This window comes from Patagioenas fasciata, chromosome 5 (assembly GCF_037038585.1).
Source record: "Patagioenas fasciata isolate bPatFas1 chromosome 5, bPatFas1.hap1, whole genome shotgun sequence".
In the NCBI taxonomy this organism is placed as follows: domain Eukaryota; kingdom Metazoa; phylum Chordata; class Aves; order Columbiformes; family Columbidae; genus Patagioenas; species Patagioenas fasciata.
In genome coordinates, this window is record NC_092524.1 from 38,133,547 (window position 1) to 38,152,500 (window position 18,954).

At 39.7% G+C, this 18,954-nt stretch overlaps 1 protein-coding gene across 4 annotated transcripts in view; it reads left to right on the top strand.

The window, feature by feature from the left end:
* MEIS2 (Meis homeobox 2) overlaps nt 1–18,954 on the top strand; it is a 172,799-nt gene that overhangs the window by 148,141 nt on the left and 5,704 nt on the right. For all 4 annotated transcript variants that reach the window (XM_065839790.2, XM_065839789.2, XM_071809347.1 and 1 more), the window contains exon 10: nt 18,084–18,142. In XM_065839790.2, coding sequence (XP_065695862.1) covers nt 18,084–18,142 — 59 coding nt within the window. The remainder of the gene's footprint in view (nt 1–18,083; nt 18,143–18,954) is intronic.

Consider the following 18,954-nt stretch of genomic DNA (forward strand, 5'->3'; position numbering starts at 1 on the left):
CTACAGGACCTGATCCACTACTCAGTTACTCCAGTTTTAAACTAATGTAACTCCATGGTAATCAATGAGGGTGCTGGTGTGCAACTGAATTTTTTGTACATGTAAGGCTCATTTGCGTAAAAAGAAGGCCAGAGTTTTCATTGTGTGTTTATTATGGGTACCTTAATCTGAATGCTCAGAAAAGGAGGCACTCAGAATAACTGGGTACTTTTAAAACCTGTATGTATTGTGACTGACAAAAAGCTGAGAATATTTAGTTGCATACTCCTTTTACAGAGGAAAAAACCGATGGCGTATGTTTTTTCTTCCTTTTTGTGGGGTCAAAATTTGTTTTCAAATTTAGCTGCTCAGTAAGTTAATAAGACAGTGATTTCAGCTGGAATTTGGTTTAATGGTTAAGACAAAACTTCATAGATTGATTAATGGAAAGTGAATGGTATGATCTTTATATGTTCACAAATGTAGACAGTTTAAGACCAGGAGACTCTTAGAGCTTCAGTCTGAGCTATTTTCTCTTCAATTTCACCCAGATCCTCTATGCATTGGACAGACTTGAGTTTGCCTGAAGTTTCTTTTTTTTTTTTTTTTTAAAAAAAAAAGGCATCCCATCTTGATTTTTCTATATAGCATTGAGCCCTGAAGTGTTAATCATTACACTGTGTATCAGTAAAGAAAGTGTGGAAAGCAGAATAAGTAATTCACAGTGCTAAGTTTGTATAAAAACAACAATCCACTCCACTGCCACCACCAGCTCCTGGGCAAACCCAACGCCACAGCCCAGGGGATGAATGTAAGAGTAACTTAAGGCTCTGGTAGCATCTGATAGTTGAGCTTTTGTGGAAGGTCCACTGTGGAATTTCAAAGACAATAAGCAAACTTGCACCAAACAAATGAAGTTGCATTCCTATACATTTTAGACGGGAGAGATAAAAACAGATACAGTGCCGTTCAATCTTTTATCAAGGTAACACAACCCCAGAAAGCTTTGATGCTGTCTATTGCAAACCTCATGAGAATCTGAGTAGGAAACAAAATCTGATTAGTTTGTTTGATTCGCCTTTCTAACTATATGCATTCAGCAAGGGTTTCTGTACAATTCTCTTCCCCTCTCTTTATTGTGTGGTTTGCTTTGTTTGCTTGAGTTTAAAACTGCCATTATGTGAAAGTGTTGCAAGTATAAATAATTTAGAAGGTAACTCTGTAGGGATACTAATAACATATCCCTGCTCTTTCTAATAGCAACTCATTACGGTTCTGAGAACTAGCATTCCATAGGAACACTTACACAACCTCACTGTATCATGGATATTGTGGATGTTGACAGTAAAATGATTTTGACACCTATTTAGTTAAGCATATTTTTCTTCTTTAAAATGCCCGTTTTGTTTATGATTTGCATCACTGCTTTAAATTCTCTAAAAATAACCAAAGGCTTCTTGAGTGGACAGATGGATGGGCAGACAGATGCATCCATCTGGCTTTATCTGTCTTAAGTGTTTGGATGTAATACCTTTCCCCAATAAGAAGCAACAATGATACAATTATCTAACAATGCACAATTACTTCTAAGGAAAATCTAATCAGTTAATAGATGTTAATAAAGACAAATGTACAAAGGTAGTAAGTGGGTCATACTTGAAGTGTTCTACTGTGTTCACTCTACTTTTAAAGGAAAGAAAAAGCTTTTAATGGAGCTTCTCTTATTTTTCCCCATCATTTTATAAGCTGATTTGCCAACATCTCATAGCAAATAGTAATTTTAAGTAGGCCAACATCAAGCTTAGATTGTATCCACTTGATGGTAATGATAGTGTAGCTGCCCATTCAGGAGTCACTAAGTCCAACAGTTACGTCTTGTCTTTTTTATTGTTTTATATTTTTTGTTTAGTCTCCAGTAAATGAATGGGTGCTGTCAGCCTGAATGACTGTTTCTTAGAGAAATCAAGCTCTTTATTGTGCTAACCTCATCCTGGGGTTTTTTGGAAAGTCATAGGGCAGGCAGACACTGTTTAAAGCAGTTGTAAGTAAACGTCTGCTTGGTGCTGTGCACACAACAAACAACAGTGAGGATTAAACAACTCATGAGATGTAGTAGCCACCCTCTCACACAGATGCATACTATTTCAGGACTTAGATATTTGGACAATATTATGAGGAAAGATATTGATTATATAATAGATAATCATAAGCTGTTTAAAGCTACCTTTTGTTTTTTAATAAACATCACAGAGCTTTGTCAGAACCATATTCATATCTTCTGTTCCAAAGTGTAGCTACGTTGCCGTGATCCTCAGGGCAAATTATTGAGATGCTGAAGGATGCATAGTCCATTCAAATAAAATGGAACGCGAGAACTGGGAGGAAAGTATATTTATCATTTTAAAATACTGTGACAAACTTCACACTAATGACTAAAAGAGTTAAAATTACTGATGAGATGGAACAAGCCACAGCTGCAGCTACTGCAGAGATTGCTTGGCTAACAAACTATTATAATAAACAGAACATTGTTTAAAGGAAGTTTGCATTTTAGATAGTATCATTTTATACAGATGGATTTATAACCTGGTGAACAAAACTGACTGTGAACCCAGAGCAACATTAGTCTCTCAGACATTTTTAAATAATACAAGTCTCACTCTTCTATGCTGCTCTAGGACTCCTCACACATTTATTCCCACTGCCCAAAATCCACATGCATTTCCTGGTATTGCTCTTTTTCTCACACCTGCAGTGTCTGCCGCTCTTCCTATTTCCACTTCAACAGTATGTCTCTCTTGCTTCTGCCTTCATCTCTTTGCACCTGGACTACTGTAGTCCTCTTTTCTCAGGACTCTAAGTCCCAGTTCTTCGTCCTCCCCCTAATGTGTCAAATGCTGATGCTTCCTTATCACACACACATAAAAATCATCTCCTACTTCAGGCACTTCAGCAGCCTTCCACCATTCTTTTCTGGATCAATTTCAAAATTGTCTTTTTTAAAACAATGTCAAAACCTACTTCAGCATAGATGTCTTTATATATATATATATATATATATGTGTGTGTGTGTGTGTGTGTATATATATATTCTTCTCTCTACTCTCTCTAATGCTGTCCTCCCCTCAGTTCTGCAATTTCAGTTGAAAAATCCTTCCACTCTACCGTAGCTCTCATCTAAAGAGCCTTTCTGTATCATCAGCTAGCCATATATTTTCTCCTTTGCCTGTACATACCTCTTAATTTCTCTCCATGGAAACTGGTTTGGTACTGAGTTCATGAGGAAGATTAATACTGTATGGCATGCTTAAGCAGTTATTGTAGAACAGCACTATATTGGAAAACCAGAGCATGATCTAGGTAGCACTTGGGATAAATTTGGCAGAAGGATGAAATGTTTGGGGTTTTTTTCAGTTCAATGCAAAACATGCCCACAAAAATTTTCACTTACCAGTTTTTCACCTGTATTTAGTACACCTGAAAATGAAGTGTAGGCATCAGTCTTAGCTACACATCTTTGCATCAAGTTCGTCCTAGCAATGAGGTACTTGGAACTGTGATTTTTTGTTCCAAATTAGGATATGGAATTTGTCACTATGAGGTTTTCACATTTGTTGTTTGGAGACCCTAGTTTCTTGGACCAAAGGAAGACTGGTCCTCTAGATACATTGTGGTTTTTTACTATGACCACATTTACCAGGCATCAAAAATTAGGTAGCTAATTGGATCACTCATTTCAGCAGAACTGATTGGTGGTAAAGAGACATACACAAAATACAGCTGGATTTTTCAACTCGGGCTTCTGTCAAAACCCATTTAGAGTGCTAAATTTTTCTTTGGCCACTATGTTTGTATTTATTTCACTGACTCACAAAGCTAATGCATTTCCTGACATGTCTCTGCGAACTCAGGTGAGACACCACAGGCTATGCTGTTTTAGGCTAGAATTTACTAGGATTAAAGCAGATGTGGCATTACCAGGGTCTGCTGAGCCTCATGTGATTTATAAAGATATAAAGTATATCTTTTACGATTACGATGATGCTAAAAATTTTGTGGATGATAATATAGTCACATTGGAAAGACTGAATATAGCAACTGGAGAAAAATCAAGAAAAGGAAATGGAAACTAACTCTCCTTTACTAGTTCATCTGAATGCATGTTTGCATTTGTTGATTTTATTATTCTGTTTTATAAGGATGCAAGTTTACATGTATAAGGGCACATTTGATTTCTAAACAAGTTAAATATTACAGGATTTTCACTATCAAATTAAAAATTTATATTGTTCCTGGAAATGTTCATGTCATTGGTAGTTTTAATAATTCAAAGTGAAAAATAACTTTCCCTCTTCTAACTACTGGTTTATCTTCTTCTGTTTTCTTCAGTTTGGACACTGAATTAGAATGAAAACATAATTTTTATTCTGTCTGTAGTTAATTTCTCATCAAATTTATTTTTAAATACTTATGCGCACAAGCACAGTGCTGAACTACTTCACCTGAAGATGCTGCCTGTGAATTTGGGGCATTTTTTTCTCTTTTCACAGGCTGTTTTTATTTTACATAATGTTTCTATTGACCTTAAATTTGGTGTTTCTTTCAAAACTTGGTCAAAGATGTTCTAAAACTTGGCTTGAACCTCTTATGAAAGTATTATTATAATACTGGCTTATAAACAGTGTAAACCACAATAAAAGATCTGTGCAGCATATTTTACAAAATATTTCCTCATTAATATATATGTATCTGTTAGATATGTATACCATTTGAGTTGCATACGAGTGCAAACCCTGCAATATTTAGTTTAAGATAATCACCACCTTTAGCCATCACTGAATTTTCAAGCATTGTCACCTGGCTGCTGCCCAGTCCCGAGATGACTGCATTCTTTTGATCCACACATGCTTATTGCCATTGGTGAGCATGCACAAAACTGCTTAGAATTGGATATGAGAAACTTGGGACTGTAACCCTAGCAGTACTGAAAGGTGAGATATTACCCTGCCCATGGTTATTTTACATAAAAAGGATCTCCAGGACAGAGGAGTAGGAACATAAATACATATATAGTGATAAATAGACAGTAAGATATTCCAGAGTGATACACAACTTTCAACACAAAGTCAGCCTTGCCTCAGTGTATCTCCCCAGGGGCCAAATCCAGCCAAAGTTCTTGTCATACGTCAGCCATATCAAACTTTACACAAAAGAGGTAAATGGGGTAGAGGGAGTGCTACACTCAATGGCTCATTGGCTAGAAAATTCACTTGTTAAATAGGTTATATGTTTGCAGTTTTCTCTTTGTCTTAATTTAAATCAATGTCTTAACTGTTCCAATGAGATGAGTTTCCCAATCAGTGCTCCATCTTTTCTTCACTATCGTGCCTTTCTTGTTCTCTTTACTGCCATTTCTGTTGTGTATGCAACAACCAGTCAGTAGAATGAAGTTAAATAAGAATAAGGGCTTGACTGTACAGCCTCCTGGTTAGGGCTCCAACTTCAGATGCATGACAATTAAGTGCTGGTTAATTATGACTATAAAATTACTTACTTCAGGTGGAACATCTTCAGAATGAGAACTGAAAGGGCTTTGTTCACTGTACTGAATACCTGGGTGATTCAGATACTCTTTTAGGAAGTGACAGACCTATGTGCTAGTCTTTGTTCCAAATCAAGCAGGATAGGGAGACAAAATTTGATCTCCTTCTTTCCAGATAAATATTCAAATAATTATGGTGTCAGCTATAAAGGAAAGAGATCTTTATCTGTGTTGTTATAAGAAAGAGCAGACCTGCCGTAAGATGTCTGTCTCGCTAAAACAACCCATAGGAATCTTGACTGGACCTAAGTGTCTTCCTCTGACTCAGAGACAGAGTGTGGTTGTGGCAGAAGGTAACTCACTGTTAGGAAACACATACACACCATGGCAGAAATGAGGATGAGACGGAGTGTTAAAAAGTAGAAGTCTACATGCCTAAAGAGTTTAGACAGTTTCAGTGTTAAGTGAGGCTTTTTTTTTTTTTTCCCACAAAAAAATGTAGTTAGGTATCTAAGTCCACCTTCTGGTAATTTCTGGAACAGCTAACCAGAGGCAGGAATCTCCCTGGGAGCAGATCACCTGCAATTTAGGTGCTAGTGTCAACATCCCTTTGCTAATATTGCCTTCTAACTCAGAATTTCACTGGACATTAGGGTTAGTTTTACAGGGCCTATGATGATTTTGATAATATGACTTGGTAATTTTGAAACTTCCTCATACATCTGAGTGCTTTACTAGACCTGGCTGAGTGATCAGCATTGTTGGATATGGCCCTGCAATTACCAGTTTTGAGGGCTCAAATGCAGGTTTATACACATATTCTTAGATGCCTTCACCCCTACACAGTGCAGGACCAATTAGTGAAATTCTCTTGAAAATTAAGCCTCAACACCATACCAGTCAGAACAGTCAGAGATAATATTGAAATCCATCAGCAACCAGTTATTAAAATTATGTAAGATCACACACAGAGTTTCCAAACTGCTCTCATAAAGAAAGATAAATATTAGATAGGTTATAAAGATTGGGTTTCATTTCATAACAGGTATCTCAATTGTATGCAAAATATGGGATAGTGGAACACATTACAGAACAGGCCAGTTTTCATTGAAGAAATATGTGCTCAGTTTCAAGTTTCTTTTTGTGGTATGGTTTAATTTTCACCTGAGATATTTAAGTGACAGTGATGACACTGAGAGACTTTTCCAGCTACCCATCCTTTAACAGAAGAAAGAAAAATACATTAATAGCCCCCTCTTTAGCTAGAGAAGCCAACAACAACTGAAACGTGTTGCACTTGAGCACAGGCTCCTCTGATATTTTTCTCTGCCCATAAGACACCTGAGTACTGAAATCAGGGGAACCCAGCCATTCAAGTGCTTCAGAAAGTGCAGACCTTTCTGGTTTCAGTCCTTAGCTTGTTCAGAAGAATGAAAATTGCAGAGAGAAAAGAAACAGTGTAACATTCACATATATATATCCTCAATCATAGCATATCTGGCCATCTACGAGCCCTGCAAAGCACCGGCAAGCTTTATCACTGACTTGCCAGCTGTACCTTGCAATTATCTCTGGTGCACCAGCCAGGTAGGCTGGGGAGCAAGAGCTGAGCCCTGGGGGAGATGCAGCCCTGATCAGAAAGTATGGGAGCCTGGGACAGGGAATGATAGGCTGAGGAAATGGCTCCACTGAAATTTTTTCATTTTTCCATTCCATGATTCCAAACCAGTTTGGCTTACAGTAACTAAGACACAAGGATACACTCATATACTAACAACCTCTGAAAAATGTTTTTAGAGCACTTTCCCCTGATAGAGAGAACACAAAATGGGATGAGACAGAGTAAAAGCTTCACCAGCATGACACTGGGAAGATCTGTATAATTACCTCTTCATTTTAGCACACTTAAATAATACAGCTGTCCCATAGTTGCACTGCTAATACCTTCAGTCACTGTGGAGCACGTATTCCATAACATGGCAGGCCGTAATCTCATGGTCTCTGTGGTGTTGACACATCTTTAGCTACTAAGCCATTGGACCCTGTGCTTTGATAAAGACTTGCCAAGGGTATTGGAATAATTAAAAGGGGAAAATGAACATGATTCTGCAGCTACAGAGAGAAAGAGCACAGAATCACAGAATCACATTAACATAGGCAGAATCTCCAGTAACCAGACAGTGCAAAGAGCAGCACACCAGGGATACCAGCATGTAGGTATGACTTACTGAGAGGTGATTAGGTGTATTTGGGTAAGAGCTATAACATGGGAGAGGAAGGAATATATTTATACATAGTGTGTTATTTATACCCATTACTTCTAATTGCCTAACTAGTTCTCTTTCTTCTCACGTATACTGCAGTACCCACCAACCAGAGAAAGATGTCTACAGCTAAATATCTGCCAATTATTATGGACTTTTGCTTAATATTCTATTGTTCCACTGACAGCACAGTTTTTAATATATCATTTTATACTATCCTGTACACCATCATTTTTCTGCCTCCCTTAGGGCCCTGGCTGTAATAGTTCTTATTTATTTTCACAAGCTAACATATATGCAAAAGATCTTGTAGTCATGATGTCGCCACCACCACCCTCACCTCATCTTTGTTTTTGTAATTCTTTTTGTCTGTTTTTAAAGTTACAGCATGAAGAAGTGTGAACACAGCACGTGCATAGACACATACCAGGGTCAGATACACAGTTTGCTGTGTTGTTTCTTCCCCATCCATAAACACACAGGACACTTCCTCTCCCGCTCATCAGCATTATATTGCAACCTTTTCTTGTGTCCTGTAGATTTGGGGTTTTAGCTGATAAACTTGAAAACAGATCAGAAAGGAAATAAAACTCTGTCACTCTTCCGATAGGTGAGGCAGGAGTTTAACAGCCCTTGTAGTGACTGATCACCCCACAGAATCTGCTCAGCACCTGCTGAGTGTGAAAGAATGGAACAGAGCGTTGACTCTGGGCTGGCACTGCCATGGTCCATTTAGTTGCATCAAATGCTATTTCTTACTAAGTACTTGTTTTGCAAAATGCTTTTTTTGAGGAGAATCTGTAACAATACAAGCTGGAGGTGGCCATGACTGCATCGTTGTCTCTGGAATGGAACAGGCATCTTTAGGATCAGTAGTTCTCCAACTTTCAGCAGTGTGTTTCTATAAATATATTTTGGCTGTGGTTTTTTGAAAGTGGGCTCTTAGGATCCAGTTTCCTGAGGTCCACTAGTTGACAGGTAAAAAAAATACTTTTTTTTTTTTTTTTTCCTTCAGATTTTAATAACAATGAAAAAATGTAAAAGCTTCATGGTCAAGACAGGACAGTGGGTACAAAAAATTGTTATCTTAAGGCAAAATTTACTGTCAGGGAAAATGGAACATTCTTTCTGAACTCACGAACTGGTAGTGCATGTGCAGGTTGGTTGTAGATGGTTGCTACAATAAGGCTTCTTTCATACAGGTGTGTTTATGCCCCAGGCTTGCTGGCCACAGTCCATTCCATTTACAGAAGCTGAATTAAACAATAACTACCGCATTGCAAAAAGGAGAAGGAAAAAAAAAAGGTGAGCGTCAAAGGAGATGCCTGAGAGCTTTGTTAGGGCCAAGAAAAACCCTGTTGCAGTTGTCAGAGCTTGTTGATGTTGCAGAGAACGGCACTTTTTTTTTTTTTTTTTCTGCTGGATTTTCTGGTTCTGCCTTAGGAAAGAAAGTAAAATAGAACGGAAGAACAAAGTCCTACTCTATAAATCAGCAGCTGCTCCTTGCCAGATCAAAGGAGTGACATTTTTGCTCCTGGACTACTTGTCCACTTTAGGTGCTTGACAGACAGCTAACAGCTGGCCTGTTACATAGTATAGGAGACTTGGGCTACATCTTCTTCAGAATAGATGACAAGCTAATCAGAGATATCCACAGTACAGGACATGTGAGTGCACCTTGATCTCTTCAAACATACCCAGTACATAATTGCTAAACACCTTTATGCATTTTTGGCAAGTTGCTACTTAGGTAGTTTCCACTGAAAAGTAAGAAGGAGAATTAATGCCTTAATCTAATTTGATCAGGGAAGTTAAACAGATGTTAAATTTGTTGACAAATCTCCTTTTTGGTTCAATTTAGAATTGGCTAAACAAATTAATGTGAAGCAGTTCGAAAGATGTGTAAAGTGCTTCAGTCAATATCAATGTGATATTATTATAAAACTACACTTAAAAAAAAAAAAAAAAACAAACCTAAAATGAGGCCGCTCAACTCCTGTGTAAGAAATTAGATAAGCTGATTGTGTTTTCAAGACTACTGGACCCTTATTAGTTTTGAAAATCTTTTCCTATGAGTTTAAGATGGTAAATTAACACATCTTTAAATGCATGAGTTACTTAAGATTTTATAGGAGATATTTTATCTACCTTTAACATGGATGTCTAAGTGCCAGCAAATCAAAGCGCATGCCAAGTTAGCTAAAATTGTATTTAGCATCTCCACAAGACGTATGTATACAAACCTGGAATTTTAATGTCAGTAGTAAAAATTTCAAAGTGATTCAGTTTCGAGTTGATTCCCATCTGCAATAAATCAAGTACAGGATGAGGTTATATACTACAGCTTACATCTATTGACTTTGCATTTTATCTGGAAGATATGAATAGCTAAGGAATTGTGTCTGTTTGTCTCCTCCCTTCCTTTCAAGTATCTTTAAAAGATCGTTTTTACAGGGCATGATAAATAATCATTTATGAATAATCTGATGGCACTTGTGAAAGAGTAACAGCCATGGCCGGTGTGTGTTCTGTGGCACTGAAAGGCGCTCGTTACCCACTGGAAACCCTGGGGGAACAAGCAATGATACTTTTCCACTTCAGCTGGGGTTTCCTGAGGGTTTGTGAGAAACCCTGTGCCCACCCCATGGCTGAGGAGCGGGAGCCCCTTGCCGCCTTCACACCATCAGGCACCCACACCTGGCTCACAGCAAGGTTCCTGCGGTGACCTCGCTGCCTAGGACAGGGCAATCACCACATGTGCATCCAGTAAAAGCGGAGCATGGACACAGTGCTGCTGGGCTCTCTGGGCACAGGGGAGGCAGCCGTGCGCCAGGCAGCGGCACCCTGGGGCCCGGCCCAGCTGTGGTGCTCTGGCCCCACCTCACGGCGCCCCACTGCACAGCGAAGACCTCTCCTGAGGCCACCGGGGGCTGAGACTCAGGGCAAGTCCAGTTTTGCAGTGGCGAGGCTGATGGACACTGCCGGGCATAGACTGGCAGGGCAGCCAGGTGGCTTTGGGGCCTCCAGGTTTGTGGGGAGCACCATGGAGCCCTGCCCGTGACTGGGGCCTCCTCGACATCTGTCTTCATTGTAGAGAAAAGGTCCTGCTCACAAACCCCTGACCTGGAGCAAAGGCAGGGTGGCTCCCTGGGGTTGGTCCTGCCGTGCAGGTGCTCCCCATGACAGGCACCACATCCTTCCTTGGCAGAGCCAAACCGTTTCGCCATGCTCATAAGAGGTAACCTGGTAACCAAGAGTTATACATTTAACGAGACAGATTTTCTCTGAGGTGAATAGATGCCTGTCTTGCCAATTTTCATTATTTTATCACAAGACTCAAGTTATTTCATGTTAACTCGAGGTCCCAGCTCCAGGAGGCAATGGTTATGTGAGAAACTTTTCAAGTTTCTATATTTTGTGGCTGAGAAGAGCACTTTAAAAATGTGACGCAATGACTAAAAAACCCACAAAGTAAATAGTGAGAAGAGCACTGTTTAAATTTCTGATTTTTTAAGGCAGTCTCACAGTTACAGAATGGGCAAATTCATGATTTCCAAAAATTGGCAGCTCCGAGTGGCATAATGTATTTTTAGGAGCTCCAGCATAAACATACGAGATGCAGCAAAGGTCTCTGGGATGGTTAGCGCCTGCCTCCAGCTGCCCCAGGCACCCAGCCCAGCTGCTCTCTCCACCAAACGTGGATGCCGACTTAGGTCCTCTGAATCACACCTTTGACAGAGGTGAGATGTCCAAATTAGCTTCGGAAAGTCAGTTTAAACATCCCATAACCCCCTTCTCTAACAAGACCATCCAAAACTATGTGAAAATTTTTGTCAGGGCATAAACCTGCTTGTCCCTCCCTCTTCCTCTCAAAACCAATCGTGTAAGTAACTCCATTTCTCAATATTCATGACTTTGGGAAGACTTGTTCAGATGACTCATTTCCAGGTGACTAACCCAGCTTTTTAAACTTCCTATAAGGAATGCTGCAAATAAGAGTTGGTAACCAGGTGTGGCATAGATTCAATGAAGCATAAACAAGGACTCTCTCAACTATTTTTGTACACACGCGTACAGAAGGATGCCTAAACCTAATTCTGTCAGGTTAGAATACATATCGGAGGGAGAAGTTAAATAAAATAACTAGATTTTACTTGCTCAGATAAAAGTTTGTGTGATAGACAAAGACTGCTGTAAAGGCATGGGGGTGATAAAAGTGTTTCTGCAAATTAGTCTTTTCTAATGCATTCTTTCAGACTGCTCTGATCTGCTCAAGACTTCTGAAATTACTTTTTCAGCCTGGGAAAGAAGTAGTTTTCTAGGTTACTTATGAAAACTTTTTTTGTGACTTAGATAAAATATTTCATTGGTTATTTTCCCTTCCAAATTAGGGCATTCTTCAGCAGCAAGGGATCAATGTGGTATACACTCCTGAGCTAAATACTGGCATGTTCATAGTCCAAATACTGAAATACCATTTAGGCAAAGATTTATTTTCCCATCCAAGGTGAAAACATTTGGATTATTTTTTAGAATGCATTCTTAGGCTCTTACTCAGCAAGACGCTGAAGTAGGTGCTTAAACCCCATTTATTCATCAAGCTCAGCTCCCATTTACCTAGGTTTAATAAAAGCCAAGCTTCTCATCTAGACTTGGCAGGTTTTTGAAAAAGTCTTGCTGGACTGTTCCTCTGGGTACCTACAGATTTTGAAAATTAGGCTTTATATTCAGATGACAGAAGAGTAACAATTCTAACCCTACATTATTGTTGTTACTTTTATTTTTATTATTTCTATGACTAAGCCTGTGACTTTTCATTCAGTATCTCTGTTCTTTTCAAGTAAAAAAGCAGAAGTGTCTTCTTGGGCTAAAATCTAAATTGAGTCAAAACTTTTCTTGTCATTAATCCTTTTATAGAACTTTGAATTCATCTCACAAATTTGTTTATTTTTCTGTTTTTCACATAAAGAATCAAAAACCCATTTATGCAGTGGCTGGATTGTTTAATAAATGCATTATTTTAACACCTCATTTTCTGGAGTGGATATTTTAAGTGGAAATCCAGATTGAAGACTGATACTGAATAGTGTTGAGTTGTACACGATGGCTCCACGTTGTTCCTCAGTTTCTCAGAAGGAGCAAGCTACTCTGCTATGGTGGACTGGTTCAGTTTTATACCAGTTCATCTCACTAGATACTAGATTCTAGACATAAAAACAAGTGGCTGGAGTTAAATACCACTCTCTGCTTGAGCTCAGATTAGACCCCAAGTTGGGGATGAATTGTAGTTTCCCAAGCTTTCATGCACTTCATTCTCCTGAACCAAGGACTGTTGGGACTTTGTGTACTTAAAGTGAATTTTCCATGGTAGCCATAAAGCTGGTGATGTTTCTAATTCTGATTATCAATCAGTGCAGCCACTAACAGTTCATTTCAAGAACTAATCTTACACAGATGCAGTTATGGATTGATCACAGTATCTTGAAATACATGCACAGTGTGTTTAAAAAAGACAGTGGAAACAGAAAAAAAAAAGTTTTTGAATGTGCCAGATTTGAACAAGCAGACTGAGGGATGTATATTTGCTGTTTATTCTCTTTTGCATTTTGCATAAATATGTCTCTGCAATTTTATCTGAACATTATTTATTATAAAAATAAAATGTAATATGTAAATGTGAGTTTAACATCATTTGATATGACTTGAGATAAAATATAATAAATATATTAAGAAGATTAATTACAGGACTTCCTATAAAATTCAGAATACATGTTTATTTTGGACAAAGAAAACCAAGGCTCTATTTGAAGAGGTGCAATCGAATGCATATATTTAGATTATATTGTCATGCTAATTAGCAGTGGTAGGAACCAATTAGGACTACGGCTACTAAATCACCAGGCTACACTGCATATTCACTAGTATACCTTTACTGCTCTACTGGGTTTTCCTGGAAGCAGACAAAAATGAAGTGACTTCTTTTGAAAGTCAATACTGTGGTGCATTTGGGGCCAAATTTTGTTCATTGTGCTTTTATAAATTGTCCCACAAAAGTTACTGTGTGAAAGTAACTGTGCACTACTTGTGTGAAAAAGACAGACTCTGGCTGTAGGAAATATATGTAGCTGCTTTAGGTAGCAATTAAAGAAAAATACAGGATGCAAAAACCCTTCTTTCAATTCAAATGGCTATTGTTTGAATAAGCGAGGTCAGTAATCTGTCATTTGAGAAATGCAGGAAGTAAGATTTTCATTAAATGTACTATGTCAATGACATGTATTTCTCAACATTACACACCTCATTTATCACTCTGGAACGAGGAGCAAGCACCGTATGAGTGTAGAGTTTGGGGAGGTATCGCCTCACAGCCCTGGAGGCTGGTGACCCCTCTTTATCTGCACAGCAGGTAAGGCACAAACAGTGGCAACGTGAGCTCTCCCTGCCGTCCCCTGCCAGCGCGCCTGGCTGCTGAGCTGGGGAACAAAGGAAAGATAGCATATGGATAGCAGATTGTAGGAGCGCTGAGAGAGGACTGAGGAAATCTATGTTGGGTGTGTGGCTCTGCCAAAGATCTCTTGTATGACTTTGGCCTTGTCACTTAATCTCCTTCTGTCTCTATTCCCCTTCACAAACAGGGAGAAGGCGCCTCTCCTCTCCCCCAGGCTTTGCTGGGAAATCTGTTCAGACCCTGAGTTCTCTTGGACGGTTTGCTTGTGCAGTGTGGGGTGGAGTGAGACTGAGCCTCATGGGGTCCTCTAGCTGCTGCTATCATCCAAATAATAGGAATTACTATTAACGGAAGAGTAACAAAGAAAGCCATGTCTCCTTGATAGATTTTACTCATCTTTTCAGGCCGTTCAATCTTTGGCCTCTGGGTGAAGGGCTGTGAATTCTGCTTTTATAGGGTTCCAAATAATGCAGGAAGTAGTGGCATTAGTGTTCTCTTTTCTTCCACCTGTCTCTTAATGCCTTTTGAAGACATTTGTGCCAAAATAACATCACAGTGTTTCTGCAACAGACAAACTGAAGTGCTGTGCAAAAGGTGGTATTTTGCTTTACTTTGGCTCCCTGAGGGATTAAAAAAACCCCAACCAAACAACAACAAAAAACAACCAACAACTCAAAAAAATGAGAAGGCTAGGGCAGAGCCTATGGTTTCTACGTCTCTGTTATGGACTGTGCATATTTATGGGACAGTATAAAGAATAAATAGTAATCCACAAATACTGCATTCTGTGCCCTTGACTACCAATTGTGCTGATGCATTATGTGACTTAGCTACTGCTAAATGAAGCTAGGATCTGATTTATAGCTTCACATGAACTGTAAGTTTGTTTTGCACCTGCGAGTTCGCAAATATAGATAATTTCATCTGTAATTTTCAGACATACCCATTGGTGGGTATAACTGATGCCATTTATGGACAGGATTTTTCAGAGGAAATGGAATTTCAAAATAATCTCAATGCCTAAAGACTCTGTGCTCCTGTATCTTTCTGAGTGTATGACAGTGTATCTTCTCTTCAGGCAAGTGTTGCTGGTCTAGAGGGCATCATTTGCACCTGCAGTTATGCACAAGTGCAAAACAAAAATGGAGAAATAATGAAATAAGAAATCAAACCCAAGCACTATTTTTTGCAAGTTTTACTGGACAAACACTTTCACTTTTATCACTATTTTTTGTAGGTATACAAAGTCTCCAGGACTCAGTATTAGGGTTTTAACTTCCATTTCCAAAACAACTGGTGAATTGCCTCTACAGTGAAAGGCTGGCTTTATTCACATCAGCAGAATAAAATGAAGCCAAGCTTTTTTGGGAGTGAATGGCTGAGCAAGACTGGGTTTTCAACGCCCGTCCCAAAAGGCTTACTCTGTGGTGGCTATCGAGGGTATCCCAATCTGTGTGCTCATGGAGGTAAAGCAGTCGTCACCTGAAACCCTTCAGGACTTAGAATTTCCTTAATGCTTTGCCTTGTTGTGCGAGCCCATTGAAAGAACACTTCAGAGGGCACCCATTTCTTGCTAATGTAAACTTTCTGAGGAGTATCCAAAGATATGACCTCTGGGTGAACCTTTAACCTTCCCCTTAATTATTTGTTTGAAGACAGTGTCGAGTTCTCCTGCTGAGAGCCAAGGCCCATAATGCTTCGCAGCCCTGTGCACAGAGCTGTGTGTGCAGGGAAGTGGAGAGGGACATAAATAAGGGGACCACCAGATGTAAATAATAAAAGTGGTTGGGGTTAAAAAAAAATTTAAAAAAATAAAAAAATATTTTAAAAAAAACAACAACTATTTGGTTTCCCTGAGGAGTGGCCTGATTGAAGAAAAGGGGTTAGTAAGATGGAAAGTGTGTGTGTGTAGGGGGTGTTTCTGTTGTCTGTGATTTTTTACAGGCCTAAATAAGCATTCATTCCATTCTTTTAAAACCTTGCCATCTGTATACACCATTAGAAGCTCATAGGAGAAGAGAAAACAGTCTTATCAGGCTTTCCTGTTAATCTCTATTGGCCTTAACTTTAGCTGATAAAAGGCGTGCTGGACAGAGGAGGTTCAGGTCAGGCTCCATTTGGTCAGTGTGGTAAGTTACTGGAAAGTATCTCAGCAAATTAAGTCCTATCGGAGACCTTTGTCTTTGAGGATGGAAACACACCTCGAAATCACAGCGCTGGGGTAGGAGATGCCTTCACTGTGCTGCAGTCTGAAGGGAATAAACAAGTACATCGACTGTGTCTGAGTTTTTATTTTAATACCTGAAGTCATGACTAATTCTGAGGCAGGATGACATTTCTGACAACTGAATTATACTTTTCCTAAAGAATAAAGAATGTCTTTTGGATGTAAACAGAGAGATGCAAAAGAGCCCTTTAGTGTTACTTGTAGCATTTATGCATCTGTCTAATGAAATTTCCACGACTGTGATTACGGAAGATGCAATCGAAGGTGTGCCACTGTCTTTTATTATCTGCAGAGGAATTTAACCGGGGGGCGGGAGGGAGGGAAATGTGACAAAAGGCCTTGTGGAGCTGATGCTATATAAAGGCTCACAATTTGCTAAATGAGCAGATGAACTTAGTTTTCAGTTAACTGACTGAAAGACTTCGCTAGGCGCTGGATTGGGCCCAATGGCAATTATTGGAGGCTGTTTTGGATGATGGGCATGTTAGTATTTCTGAAGAGGATTAAACACTAGTATTCGACTTCATTAGCACTCCTTAAGGGTCACCAGCCGAAAGCCTGAGCTGTGAAATAGCACACAAAACCTGCACGAAGGCTCCGAAGTGTTCTCCAACACAAAGAGGAAGGACAAAAACAAGCGTGGCTCATGAGGGATAGAAAATAGCCCTGTTTTGAAAGAAATGCTGTGAACAAGCAAGTTTGAAAATTATTTGGGAGAAATTAATTTGCCTTAGCTTGCGACAATGTGGATTGCTGTGCATTAAACTTATAAGAAATATGCAAGCACTTATTTTTGGATTACCAGCAAAATTAAATCCAGGCTCCGCAGCCAACTAACTGCCTTTACCATCTCTCAAAAGCCTCAGCAACCGCCCGGGATTGAGGGGGGGAAAAAACCCATAAAGGTTATTTTGGGCTTAATACTAACCACATGTACCTGCGACTGGGGGTTTCTACCGAGTTGAAAGGTGGCCGAGGCCGGGGGCGGTGAGGGGGCCGGGGTGTCCCCGGGCGCGGGGCGCAGAGGCCGCCCCCGGCTGGCACTGACCTCCGTGCGACCCCCGCCGTCCCAGGCGCCAGCGGCCCCAGTTGCAGAAGGGCTGAAGCCTTTCTGGGCCGGCACTTATTGCTGCTGCGCTGGTGATAAAACTTCAGACAGCCTAATTGATGGCTTTGCTGACCTAACGATACCTTGTGAAAGCACGGAGTGGCGAAGCCTGGTCCTCATTTATGGCCAGCTGCAAGGGTAGCTGGATCCCTGCAATGGAGAGGGGGGGAAAAGTCTCCCAGCCTGTGAACTTTAACCAGGTTCTGAGCCACTCGAAGAAGTTAAAGAAACAATTGTCTTTTAACACCAGTTTTTGGTCACCTTTACTTGTTCAAAGCCTTCTGGCAAACCGAGCTTTAAGCTGGCTAGTAAGATAAGCGTGTTACCAGTTACAGTTTCTGAGCACTTAGAGGAAAATCCTTTAAAGTGAAATTATACTTTGTTAAAAAAAATCAAAGCGAAGCAAAATGCATTGCCACACCACACTAAAATCCTGTCAGTTTTAAAGCAGAGGTGTTCTCAAAAAACAGAAGCAAGCTGATGAAAGAACTTCTATTCTTTGTATTCTGTTGCAGGTTTATTAATGCCAGAAGAAGAATAGTACAGCCTATGATTGACCAGTCAAATCGAGCAGGCAAGTTCCAAGTAGTATCTGTATTCAAGTCCCACAGGCGCAAATCCTCATCAAGTTATTCTTCAGGAGTCCCATCACCTGGTAAATAAATGCTCCAACCAGGCATTCTGGGAGATTATTTTTTTTTCTTATGTCCCCAGAATTCTGCTGTAGGAAGCAACTTCGCTAATTGGTGCTAATTGGAGATTTCCCACCCTGACTCTACTGAAACTGCTTTTTATTTTCTCTCTGAATTGGTAATTGGGTACAAGTAGTAGTGCCACAAGCAGTTTGTTTGACTGTGAGCTCTTGAATTACTCATTGCTTGTCTGCATCCAATCAGCAGGACAATCTCATTTTCTTGCTACCCACAACTCCTTGGTGTATGCATTGCTTTCACTTCTGGAAGGCGAGCAGTAAAACTCATTGTATCCATTCATTTGCTTTGACTATTCACAATATGCTACTAATGCGACATGGTACCATACTGCCAGAAAATATTAAAAGATTATTACTTTTGTTTAAGAATGGACCTGATATGTTCCCAGTAAAACATATGATTTTTGTAACAGTACCTTTCCTACATTACCATTAAAGCACTCGAATTACGTAACTCTTTACACAACAGTTGGTACCGTTCTAATCATTCCACTTCGTAATATGCATTTCCTCGGCATACTAGGGAGCTGTGGTTTCCTGCCATGAGGTTATGCGATAAAACTGTTCTCCATGTGGTGATGACTGTTGTCACTAACAAGGGCTTTAACTTGATGGTGATTTCGCCTGCTGCTTCAGTTTAAAGGTTTTTGAAAAGGTTATTAATCCTTTGGGAA